Raw genomic sequence first — 13,644 nt, forward strand, 5'->3', positions numbered from 1 at the left:
AACAAAAAAAGATTCATGCTGTTAACTTTCATAGCACAGTAAACCATCAATCAAAACTGCTTTTATAATAGTTTTAGGTTTTCAAAAGCAGTTGGATTATGTCTAAAAGAATTTAAGGAATGTAAACAAAAAAATCACATTGAATTCAGGGATTGTGATGTACAGTTAGCAAATGGGTGAAGTTTTTCTGTGTACTTTGTCGTTTTTCAGGAAGTGAAAACTCATAAAACAGTCCCACTATTGTACCAACTCTGATCCTGAAAAACGTGGGCGACAAGATTAAATAAGGTAGAGCAGACACAGAGAGCCCCAAATTTTGTAAGAATAAATGCACATGGAAGGACATTCTGACTGTATTGACACTCTTCAGTGAATAGATTGGGAAGTGTGTGCAATCCTTTGTGATGTCTGTAGTGACAATAGCAATGAGACACAAAGGATTCTATTTAAGCAAGTCAGTGAGTCATAAAATATCCTTCTGGGAGTAACCAGGCTTGGTTCTGTGAGGCAAGCCCCTGAATGGACAATTTACTAGGTAGGTAACAGATGACATTCCTTATGCCGTCTAGGCTTAATGTATTTGGCCACTGTGAGCTTGTTGTGGGCAGAGAATGTGTCCGTTTGTTGTTATAGCGTACTCTCCTGAGCGCTTAAGCACTCAATAAATATGATTGAATGAATGAGCCCTTGGTGAAGGTAATCCCAGTGATATGGAATTGGATTGGGAATTTCCTGTGACAACAGGTAGAAGGCCTTGATGGCTAAGTAAGCTCGTCCTCTAGATTGAAAGGTTATTATGGACATGGAGTGTTTCTGCTAAATCTGTCATACTTTCACAAGTGCTTAGTACAGTGCTCTTCATAGTAAGCATGCAATAAATGTGATTGATAGTATTTATTGAGCGCCTACTGTGTGCAGAGAACTGTACTTTGCATCAACCAGCCCTAAGGGCCGGTTAGATCGAAGGCCTCTGCATGTTGGGCTGCGGAGAGGCGGGTTCTGTGGACGACACTTCCAGGAGTAGAGCTAGCCATGGTGATATAAATGTAAAGTATTAGCATGAAATACCGTCCCTGGGAGAATCTTAAATCCTCCACCACTTTAGATGGAGTGAGTTATGAGATGGATGAAATCTTTATTGCCAAATGCGAAAAGAATCCAATTTTAAGGCAATACTCTGCTTATAAATTTAAACACACAAGTTAGGTCGTACAAAAGTTAAGTTTTCCTTAGCATCATTATTAATTTAACTACACTGTTCCTATGTAATACCTTGAAATATGAGTGATCTAATAAAGATCTCTTTAATAGAGAGTAGGGCCTGTGTTATGAGTGAGGAGTATAGCCAAATGAAACACTGCAGCTCTCTGAAAGGGGACTGTATGTTGTTTAGGGCCTTCAGTTCCAAACTGTTTTGCAGAATGCATCCATTTACCTAAGATCATTCTGGTGTTCGAAGTATACTGTTCAGTTGAGGAACTACAGTACAGGAAAGCAGGATGGTGACCTTTAGGAGATGAGGATGTACCAGTTGTCACTGGGCATAGTAAAGTCAACCCTAAGGGGATTGTGGTGGGCTGATGAAGGAGGTACCATCTGCTGTGAAATTGGTCAGGTGACCTCTTCTTGCAGGCCTTTCCGTCTTTTACCCACCAGTTACTTTGTGACTATTCCGTGCTTTTAAAAAGAAAATACTATTGGAAGATGGGTTTCTTGTTTTGATTTTGTATATTTACAAATGTGGGTTTTCTGAAGATTTTCAAGAATTTTTAAACTTAAAAATATGATTTGTCAGCTACTCGGAAGTAAACGGGATTTTCTTTTAAAACCTCATTTGGTGGCTTGAGGAAAATACGGGACAGTTTTCAGACTGATCTAATGAGGAAAATGATACACTGAATTTCTTTCTTACATGTAGGATTTGAGTGAGGGGCAATGAGGGAGAGTTTTCTGATCTTAACCTACCGTAGACATAATCAAGTAACGTAGGCTGCAGTTTGAAGCCCTCTCCCGGCTAATGTGAGATGTTAAATTTGGGGACGACCAATGAATATTCTCTGTGTGTAGATTGTTCCCTTAGAACTTGCTATTTCTACTCAACTTCTTGAAAGTGGAAAACAAAAGTGCTGGCTCTCTCTCAGCACCTGATCTATGATTAGGGAAGAGCTTGAAGGTGAGAATCGGAATCGATGCTTAAGAAATAATTCAAACTCCAGGGCATTTATGGGTTCATTGCCCATCTGAGTAAGTGTCGCAGCCCAGCCCTGTTTGGGGGAGAGCAATTGTTGGACAGATTGTGTATGAGGAAAGGAGGAAGATTTTGACACGTGGGACACATTTTTTAAATGTCACTTTTCAGATGCATCCATTTTTCACTGTCCTCAGCATCTCCAAATTTCCCACAAGTTTTTTTTTTCATTATGAAAGTTAGCTTTGTCCTGTCCAGATATTTGCATTCCGATTTACATCTAAGTGTCTTGTCCCCTGTGGCGTTTCTTCCTAAGCTCTTTCCTTGTAACTGAGTTTGACTGTCCGCCCAGTCACTTCTTACAGCTTGGATGGCCATGTCACAATTGAAGTTAACACTTCTATTTTTTTTTTCTCTTTAACAGAATAAGCAATGGCGTTCCAGAAGGCAGTGAGAGGGACGGTTCTCGTAGGAGGTGGTGCTCTGGCAACGGTGTTAGGCCTCTCTCAGTTCACTAGTTATAAAAAGAAGCAAGTAAGTAATTATTCAGCTCCTGATTAAAGTAGGAAACTTAAATCTGTTGGAGAACTGTATATGGGGAGTGTGTAAGTTAATGGGTTTGTTTAGAAATTATTGTCAAGGGCTTCTCAGTTTGATTTGGAAGGCACTAATTTAGAGTACTGCATTAATGATGCTTCAGAACTGTATGTGTCTGAATGGTTTAAGAAAATGACATGAAATTCTTCAACAAAAAACATTTTGCTGTTTAGATTTTGTTTTGGCTCTCTTCCTTTAAAAGACCTCTTCATTTACAAGTGTCAGGCATTTTTCTTTTTGACTCACCTAGTTCTGCTAACTCACTGGATGATGTCCATGTTCCTGACACAAGTTTTTGTTTAAAGGGTGGTGATGGGAGGGGAGAGAGAGGAACTCAAAAAGCCAAATCTTGAATCCTGGTTTTTCCTTTTTAAAGGTGTGATTATACGTACCTGGATTGGTTTGCAGTCGCAACTGATTTTGAGTTCAGAAATGGGAGGTGCAGGGGTTGAAAAGTCTGAATAGCTGAGCAGGTGCTGCAAGTCAGCTTTTACTACTCTGGACTCCACCTCTCAAATTCTCATGACTCCTTAAGGAGTCTCCTAGGGCAATCTCTCTCTATGGGACGACAACATGATCCGAGCCTTGGGGATAGGATTGGACTGTAAACACCTTGAGGACAGGGGTTGCACCTACAACTCTAATGAATTGCTTAATGCCTGGTGCTTAGTACAGTGCTCTGTACACAGTCACAATAAATTTCACTGATTGGTAGGATTGGTTCCTCTCATTGGCAAAGTGGCATCACTATCACAGAAGAGGTCTCCGCTTTGTAGGCCAGTGCTGCCTCCAGTAATCTCTACACCCGCTGGAACCTACTTGATTATCATCAGTATTTACTGGACACCTGCTTGGGGCAGAGTTCTAGAAGATGTGGCCCACTCCCAAGTGTACAGGGTAGACTTGGATTTGAAGGGGATTAGCAAATGACAGGGACGGTTCTTCAGTAAGCATTGATCCTGTTTGTTTTTATCCCAGGAATCCTGTTTGTTTTTATCTTGGGTACAGTCTGTTTCTTCTTCCCTGCCTACCCCTCGGATTGTGTCTCATTTCCATTTCCCCACCACCATGATACTTTATGTTTTCCCACAAGGGGCAATCGTAGTAGTTCAGGTCATGAGCGATTTTTGTTGTTGAGCTAATCAAGTTGAATGAGGCCAACCCTTGACTCTGACATTACCTCCTGTGCCCTCCTACACTTGTTTCCACCTGCTGTCCAGCACCTGTTTGCAGTTCTATGTTTTAGGGTTACGAAGTAATAAAATCGTGCTCTGCTGCTCTGAATCCATAGTCCTAAATAGCAACAAGGTCTGACCCTAAGAAATCTGTTGAGGCAAGAAGAACTCTATTAGTGGCTTGTAGCTCACTGCTCCAAATCTGATCCTGGATTTCTTTGGAGGGCAAACCAGCATGGTTGCAAACTGAACTTGCCTTTTATTGAGGGGGGCTTGGTTTGGGGCTTTTTCGTAATCCCAGATTAAAAACTGATCACAAGAGGAACCTTCCCTAGCATGCTGTTAGCAGATATTTATCATCTGCCTTGCTGTTCATTAGCCGCTTTCAAGATTTCTTTTAAAATGCCCCCTCACTTCCCTAGCCATTTAAAAAATGTAGTCCTCCTGGGGACTAGGATATTAGGTTACTTCTGCCATGCTTCCCAGTGATATCTGAAGTGATACTTGAAAATGCCAATACCAAAGGTCACAGTATCTAGTATCATGAGTTGGTGCTAAATTTGTACACAGTCTATATCTCCTAACGGTAGTGTGTTCTAGTATATTCTGAATTTGCCATATAACACCCAGCCCCTGGAAGGCATCACATCAGTTTGCCATTTTTTTCTGAGGGGGAGGTGATGGGACATCAGGTCTACTCATTGAGCTAACTCTGAAGACATTAGTTCATGTGGATATGGTCCCAAACTAAATAGTCTCAAGCGATCGCATTTATTGAGCGCTTATTGTGTGCAGAACACTGTACTAAGCACTTGGGAGAGTACAGTGTAACAGTATAACAGACACATTCCCTGTTCATAATGAAATACAATCTAGAGGGGGAGAAAGTAATATAAATAAAGTATGGATACCTACATAAGTGCTGTGGAGTTGGGAAGGGGGATGAATAAAGGGAGCAAGTCAGGGTGGCACAGAAGGGAGTGGAAGAAAAGGAAAAGAGAGTTTAGTCAGGGAAAGCCTCTTGGAGGTGAAGTGCCTTCAATAAAGCTTTGATGAGGGGAGAGAATTTGTCTGTTGGATATAAAGAGGGAGAACGTTCCAGGTCAGTGGCAGGATATGGGTAAGAGGTTGGTGGCGACATAGAAGAGATCGAGGTCCAGTTAATAGGTTGGCATTAGAGGAGCGAAGTGTGTGGGCTGGGTTGTAATAGAGTAATGAGGTGAGGTAGGAGGGGGCAAGGTGATTGAGTGCTTTAAACCTCATGGTAAGGCATTTCTGTTTGATGCGGATGTGGAAGGGTAACCTCAGGAGTTTCTTCAGGAGTGAACATTTTTTTAGAAAAATGATCTGGGCAGCAGAGTGAAGTATGGAGTGGAATGGGAAGAGGCAAGGAGGTCAGCAAGGAGGCTGATACAGTAAACAAAGTGGATAGGATAAGAGCTTGGACTAATGCGGTAGCGGTTTGGATGGGGAGGAGAGGACTGATTTTAGCGATGTGAAGGTGGAACTGACTGGATTTAGTGATTAGGTTGAATATAATAATAATAATGATGATGGTATTTGTTTAGCGCTTACTGTGTGCCAAGCACTGTTCTAAGTGCTGGGATGTGGGTTGAATGAGGGAGAGGAGTCGAGGATAACGCCAAGGTTACTAGCTTGAGACAGGAAGGATGGCGGGGCTGTCTACAGTGATGGGAAAGCCAGGGGAAGGGCAAGGTTTGGTTGGAAAGATACGCAGTTTTGTTTTTGACAAGTTTAGTTGTAGGTGATGGCAGGACATCCAGATAGCAGGCAGGAGGAAATGCGAGGCTGAAGAAAGGGAGAGAGATCTGGGCTGGAGATGTCGATTTGGGAATCATTTGCATAGAGGTGGTAAGGGAAGTCATGTGAGCGAATGAGTTCTCCTGGGGAATAGGTAGGTGGGTGCATAGGAGGGCTGTTAGATGGCCCTTTCCTACCCACTTTCAGGCTTACCCCTCTGGACCCTGATTAAAAAGGGAAACAACACTCTCTTTGGGAATGCTCAGTCTCAGTTTCAACCTCTTCCTGTTCAAGCCTTTCTCCTGGAGTTAAACAAGAAATAGAACTGAGTTCAGAGTTTCTCTTCTCAGCTTCCTTTTTGGTGGAGGTGCTTAAGGCCAATGGAAAATACAGAGACGTGGAGAAACAGGACAGTCAGGCTGTATCTAATCAAGAACTGGTTTGTTTGGTGATCTGTTCTAATCCCAGAAAAATTGGGGTGATTCTTCTTTTGTCCCTCGGTGTTGGTGAATTTGCAGGGAGAGGAGAGCATAGATGTCCTTGATGGGTTTGAGAATTTAAAGTTAATGTTCAAGGAACCATTGCCCCAGTGAAAGATCCTGAACAGCAATTTAAAATTTGCTAAAAATCTTGGCAAGCCATAACCTTTCACCTTCTTCCCCGGAAAATTAGCTACTAGCCAATGTCAGCCAATGTAAAGGTATCAGCAGTTCCCCTGCTCTGTCTGCAAAGTGTAAGCTCGCTGTGCGCAAGGAATGTGTCTGTTTATTGTTATATCGCTCCCTCCTAAGCGCTTAGTACAGTGCTCTGCACACAGTAAGCGCTCAATAAATACAATTGAATGAATGAATGAATGGAAAAGCACCTCACTCCGAAAATGACGTGGGCTTCACCATTCAGTGATTGGCATTTGTGCACTGCATTGTACTAAGCACTTGGTAGAGTACAATACAGTTGGTAGATATACAATCCCTGCCCTCAAGGAGCTTACATTCCACAGATTTTGGTTAGCCTGTTCCTTTAGCTAGTATTTTTTTTTCCTTTACTAGTTTAGGAAATCAGAAGATTTAAACTATTTGACCATGAAACTCACCCTTTAGTTAAAAATTAGCCATTTTCTCTTTGAAGGCAAACAAAGGCCACAGGTTTGACTTCTGTGTAAACCTCTTTAGACTGTATTGCAGCTTCCATTATCTGAAGCAGTGTTTGAGTTGGGGTTAACAGTTTCTCTTAAGTTCATGAATTAACCTGATTATATTTGCTCTTCATGAGTAAATCCCCCAATGTTTCAAAAACCTTCTCCTAGGTCTATTTGTAAACAATTTCTTGTTTCTTCTTGAGCATTTTGGAGCGTCATTAGTAGCTAGGTGTTCCATAGATGGACCCTTGCCCCCCTCCTGGAAGCTGTGTTTGAGGGAACATGGTGCGGTATGGAATCCCCGAATTGATCGAGAAGCAGCATGGCGTAGTGATTAGAGCACGGGACTGGGAGTCAGAACGTCATGGGTTTTAATCCTGGTTCTGCCACTTATCTGCTGAGACCTTGGGCAAGTCGCTTTACTTCTCTGTGCTTCAGTTACCTCATTTGTAAAGTGGGGATTGAGTCTGTGAGCCTCACGTTGGACAGGGACTGTGTCCGACCTGTTTTGCTTGTATCTACCCCATTGCTTAGTACAGTGCCTCGCAGATAGTATGTGCTTAACAGATACCATAATTATTATTTTTTTCTTGGCTTCAATTTCTCATCTGAATGACAGTGAGATATGCCCCCTTCTTCTCATGGCTTCAATACTGTTTAGATTGTACCCATGGAATTGATCTGTTACTTGCTTCTCACTTTGAAAGGCACATTTGTGGTTTCCTGAGTAATCAACCCTCAGATTTATGAATATTGTTAAATGCTCTGGGATTTAGTGCTCTAATTTCAGGCCAAAGAGGACTCCCTACATTTGTCAAGGTCTGTTAAAACTTTACCCCTTTTGATTTTTTTTAATGGTATTTGTTAAGTGCTTACTATGTGCCAGGCACTGTATTAAGTGTTGGGGTAGATATAAACTAGTCAGGTTGGACATAATTCCAATGCCACATAAGGCTCACAGTCTTCATTCTTATTTTTCAGAGATGAGGTAACTGAGACACAGAGTAGTTAAGTGACTTACCCAAAGTCAAACAGCAGGTAAGAGGTAGAGGGATTTCAGTCTATGTCCTTTGACATCCAGGCCCATGTTCTCTTAACTAGGCCTTGCTGCTTCCTACTAGGCCAGGCTGCTGCTCTGCCAAGAAAATTTTTATCCAAGTGATGAAATCATACTATGAGAACAAGTCATTTGTCGTAATTTGTCCACACTGTATGTAGTACTTTGCGTTACAGAGCATTTTGTCATCATGGTAAGTCAGCACAGTAGCTTTGTGAGTAAGAGTAATAATGCTATTGCTTATTGAGCACCCCTCATACAAAGCACTGAACAAAGCATTTGGGAAAGTACACAACTGTTAGAGGCACAAATCAGTCAGTGAATTGCCTGGGATGACACAGTCGGTGGCTGTGCTATAATCAATATTTATCGCCAACTAGTTTCTTGTGCATTGGGCTGAGTCATGCTCTCAATTTGATTTAAGAGTTTGACTTTTAGTTTCTTCCTTGTACATTGTTAAAGATTATTCATTCTCTAGTATAATCTTAAAAATGTACGGACAAGATGAATCTGTATATAAACGTTTGGGGGATTCTTGAAACATTGAAAAATACATACACACATACACCACCTTGCTAATTTACACTAATGATAGGGAGACTCCCTGCAGATAGCAGACTATTGCAAATTAATGAGTAAGAAAACAGACACGATAAGAAGCAGCGGCTCTGCATCCCGAATTGTACTCTGTTCAGCTATTTTGACTATGGATTAGAGTATTTATGATACTATTTCATCGTGTGTTAGTGAATGGTCGCTGATAAATTCTGGGAAAATAATGAAGCGTTAGTACAGAAATGCTGCCTCTGTAGCTCTCTTCAACAAAGCTTGGGTAAATTTTTTTTTCCTATTTTATGAGTTAACTCAGTGAGAGAGTATGAATCTTAATTGCTGCCAGATTGCAAATAGAAAATTATATCGATATGTTTTTTCTTTAGGTAAAATGCTGTTGGAGTGCGTAGAGTTGTGTCAAAATGGTTTGCTTCTGACTTCAATGGTCAAACCTAACTTGTAGAAGAAAAGCCACATTTTTACTCCAGATCTGTATGATGACTATCCAGTGTTTGTAGACTAACACCAGAAGCCATCTCAGGAACCCATATGTCAGCACATCTGCTCGATGAACAAAGAAAATTTTATATTTTTCCTGTCCTTCCTACCCTCTCCTTTTACTCTGCTGTGGGGGATCCACTAGACTGTAAGCTCTTCGAAGGCAGGGAGTATGTCGACCACTCTGCTGCACTCTCCCAAAAGCTTAGTACCGTGTCCCACACATAATACATACACAGTAAATACCACTGATAGATTGTTTCTCCCCTTCTTGACTGTAAGCTCCTTGAAGGCAGGGACTAAATCTACCAAATCTGTTGCACTCTTCCAAGCCCTGAGTACAGTGCCCTGCAAAACAGTGTATGTTCGGTAAATACCTTTCCACTGGTCCCTGTAGCAAACAAGGAAATAGAGTGGGAAACATTTAGGTCTAAATGCTAATGTCACCTCTCTGGATTGTTGGCAGCCCAGTGTGCTTTTAGGTGTTGCCTTCAGAAAGCAACCCCCAGTGGTGTCACCCTTTTCAATAACACTGCAGGCGAGGTGGAGATGTCTTCCTCTGGACCCTGGGGGGATTTCCCTGGCTCAGTGTGCTCTGCTGCTCATCCAAATAGTCCAGTTCTGGCATCTCCAGGAACCACACATACCAACTCTGCCTTGTTAGCGGAGCATTAGAGACTGAGACTATCCCACAAGTATCTGGAGGTGAGGACAGATCAATCAATCAATTGTATTCATTGAACAGATACTGTGTTCACAGCACTGTACTAAGCTTTTGGGAGAGTGCAATATAGCAAGAGTTGGTAAACGCAATCCCTGGTCACAAAGAGTTCAGAGTCTAGAAGGAGAGACAGACATAATACAAATAAATGAATTACAGATATGTATCCGCTAGACCACACTCCTTTCTGTCCATCTGGGTAAGGAGGAATGTTGGTTTGTGGTCTGGTAGAGTATTTGGGCTGTCATCAATATGACAGCAAACAGCCTTTGGACCAAAGCGTTCCTGATTGGACCAGGTCACCAGGTTAGCCTTTAAACCCCAATTTTCCACAGCTACACGTCCTGACTTCCTCTTGCCAAAACCCTTATTTGCTGCAATTTAGACTCTTTCTCCAGCTAGGAAACTCTCCTCCTGCCTGAAATTGCAACAGGGGCATTTATGTTAACGTCCCTTTTCTCTGCCAGGGGAGGTGAAGGGCTGCTTAGGGTCACATGAAGCCCTGAGGAGGTGCACGAGACCTTTCCTTAAAGCCGGAAGACAGTGTTGGTTGTCACAGCCAGTTCGATTCCCTCAATTAGGTTTTTGAAGATAGGCCTGTTCACTTTCCCCCGGCTTCCAGAAGTATACAAGGATGGTTAGTAACCCTTCCATGATGATAGATGGAACCTGCAGCGGTTTTACTTTAATCTAGCTCTTCTATTGATTTAATCACATAATACAGAAGAGAATGAAAGTGGTTGCTGCTGTACAAAGTGATTTGCATGAAACCTGCACTGCACTCCAATTAATATTGTACATGATTACAGGACAACCTGGTTGTTAATTGCCTGTGGTCTTTAAATATGCACTTCTTTCAGAAATAGACACTAATTATTAGATCTTGTTTTCTGTTTCACCCGAAGTTGCAAATGTCTCGGGTTTTATTTTTTAATTTGCAAGTCTAATAGGGCATGAATATAGGGAAATACTGATCTTCTCATTTTGAACCCCATTTAAAAGGATCGCTAGCACACATGCTCTAGAAGAAAAGGGTTGTAGAATTTTTTTATTTAAAAATTTTTTTTTTCATCTTCTCAGATGGTCAGTTTGGGGACATTTCAAATCACACTGTTTGGGCAATATTGGAGCATTCAGGGTGATATGTTGTCCCACCTTCTCCAAAATGTATTCTGAATGTAAAAAAGGATCATTTTCCCCATTTGGCTTTCTCACTTCGAATTAAAATCCTGAGAGATCAGTACCAATTTATCAGATCTGAAAAAGTCCTCAAAGTTGAGGGCATATTGCTGCCCAGGACTTGAAGGTTAGGAGGGTTATCTCCTTGGCCCTTTGGCCCCATTTGGTTGGGAGAGGAAGGATGGATTCTGATTGGTTCAAAAATCCAAACGTGAACCCTTGTGTTGCTTGACAAGCGATTAACACTCTTGCTACATTAATAAAGAAGGGAGAGTTAAATAATCCTTGGTTTGGTTTTATCTCAGCAGGAGATAAAGTCAGTACAAAGAGGAATATGTAAATCTGACTCACCATCCCTGTTTAGTGCTGCCAGTACTAGTATTGAAGCAGAACCTTGATGCTCATTGTGCAGCTAGAGATGTGGAGTTACTGTTTAAAGGGCCCTGGCCCCATTACAGGTCGATCTGGCTGTGCACTCACATCTTCAGGGGGTTCAATGGCCAGATCCCACAATCTCAGTGTGTCTAGGGCCCAGAAGAAGCTTGGGCTCCTAATCAGAGATATTCTCTTAGGTCCTGGTGTAGTCATTTCAGCCAAACATCTACAAACCAGAAAAAGCACAGCTTTGTATACAAAAAAAAGATCCATAAGCTGAAATTGGCCCAGAACTGAAGTCCTGGGAAGTGGGGTCCCCAGACTGTCTGGAATAGGCTGCTCCCTCCCTATCTCATGTGAACTGGATATATCTTGTCGAGGGGTTACAGGACGAGGAGATTGGTGGTGGGAGCGGGGTAAGACCCACCATATCCTAGTTCAGGGACTCCTGCCATGGGGCAGAATACAGAAATCTCACACACTGCCCTTCAGCGTTTGCTTATTTTGAAGCAGTGATGGTGAAAACATAATGACCCAGTGTGAGCATTTCTCATGAACGTCTGGGAACCCCAACCAAGTTGAACTCTTGATTTCTGAGGGAACTGATTGTCTAGTTGGGGATTTATTCCAATCTTTTGTTTCTCCTTTTTCTCCTTGTTGACTTTTTTTCTCTGCCTCACACCAACTCGAGGTGAACTTCTAATTAGGCCAGTGCGTGGGCTAAAACTAAGTAGAATAGGCTGTCTTTTTTCTTTGAAGAGGACACTGATGGTGAGTTTATTTTATAAGTTTGGGTCTCCCTTGACTCTCTTCCACCCTAAAAGCGGAATGATTTTTGATGTATTGAGAAACCACAATTTGTCCCCCGGATGCCATCAAAGAGAAATCATCTGTGTATGTTGGGTGGAAGGGTGGATTGCATTTCACAGACTGGTTTCTTCAGCCGGTCATCTTGTGACACAGTAGCATTATCATTAAATATAAGGAAGATCTTTTGTTGCACCATTGGAACTCTCACCAGAGATATCGCAAGACTTGTTGGTCACTCTCTAATAATAATTTGTGGTATATGTTAAGCACTTACTATGTGCCAGGCACTGTACTAAAAACACTGGGGCAGAATACAAGCAAATCAGGTTAGACACAGTCCTTGTCCCACATGGGATTTACAGTCTTAATCCCCATTTTACAGATAAGATAACTGAGGCACAGAGAAGTGAAGTGACTTGGCCAAGGTCACACAGCAGATAAGTGGTGGAGCTGGGATTAGGACCCATGGCTTTCTGACTCCCAGGGCTGTGCTCTATCCACCAGTCCATTCGCTTGACAGTAAAGAGAGCATTTGGGTATCTAATTTCATTAATTACTCTTGGTCCTTCAGTTTAATTTCTTACCAAGCAAGCGAATTGAAAACTTGTGCAGGGAAAAGTAGCATCAACTCTCAAAATGCTTGAAAGTAATAATTGGAAGATCATAGTGGTTAGAAGTAATAATTGGGAAATTCTCATCCCCTCAGCTACTCTACAGATTTAACTGATGTGAAGGGGAAAAGAAGAATTGTTTAAAGGAGAGAAGAGGCCAGGCATAGACACACGAGAGCACATGTGAAGTCTTTGTGGCTAGGCATCCAAATGAACTGACTGAATAATTATGATACCTGTCTTCAACCTGGTGCACATAAAGTAATTAGGAAAAATGCACCAGAGGTGTGTGTGCTGCCACATGAAATTAGGAATTTTAGTTGTAGTTTTCAAAGTATGAAACCAAGAGAACTGTAAAATATCATTGAAAATGAATTTCCTTGATACCATCAGGCCTCTTTAAAGAACTTTATTGAGTGATTATGACAGGTTTTTTCATTTAAGCAATCACGTGGCCATTGTTACCCAGTCTAGAGGGTCTTCCTCATCATCCAAGAGTCTAAATACAGGGCACTGGGAAATTGTGTTTGAGAAAATAGCCTCTTTCAGAGAAATGATGATTTTTGCACCAAATCCCTTTCTAGGTGAAAAATCAGAGTTAGCAAATTAAGAAATTAAAGCTTGTTAAATCATGTCACACAAATATTTTATTTATATGGGGACTCTGAACAGCAGTTTGACTGGCAGTGTGTCTCTTTATCAAACTTCTTTTCTCCAAGTGTCTTTCTTTAACCTAGGTGTTGGCTCTCCAGCCAGGGCTGGTAACATTTATTGAGCATTAGTTACTGCATGTATTTGGCCTGGCCCATTAAGAGAGGATCATAAACTCTAACTTCATACATCTGGGTTCCTCAGATTAAAAAACAAACAAAAACAACAACCCCCCAAACTCCCAAGCCCTGCTGTTAAGGTGTATTTCCAGTATAGTACTGTGCAACTCTTTGACAAATGAGTGGAGAAAAAGTAATTCATCAGAGCCTTG

The 13,644-nt window shown here is 41.7% G+C and overlaps 1 protein-coding gene across 3 annotated transcripts in view; it reads left to right on the plus strand.

Annotated features, from left to right (window-relative positions):
* The window catches only part of GPD2 (glycerol-3-phosphate dehydrogenase 2), a 98,508-nt gene that overhangs the window by 26,122 nt on the left and 58,742 nt on the right, over window positions 1–13,644 (plus strand). For 2 of the 3 annotated variants that reach the window (XM_029071557.2, XM_029071558.2), the window contains exon 2: window positions 2,613–2,722. In XM_029071557.2, the coding sequence (XP_028927390.1) occupies window positions 2,621–2,722 (102 nt within the window). In that variant the 5' untranslated portion in view covers window positions 2,613–2,620. Of the gene's footprint in view, window positions 1–455; window positions 536–2,612; window positions 2,723–13,644 lie in introns of those variants that run through there. The other variant, XM_001509041.5, reaches the window with a different exon arrangement.

Source organism: Ornithorhynchus anatinus, chromosome 9, assembly GCF_004115215.2.
Source record: "Ornithorhynchus anatinus isolate Pmale09 chromosome 9, mOrnAna1.pri.v4, whole genome shotgun sequence".
Lineage (NCBI taxonomy): Eukaryota > Metazoa > Chordata > Mammalia > Monotremata > Ornithorhynchidae > Ornithorhynchus > Ornithorhynchus anatinus.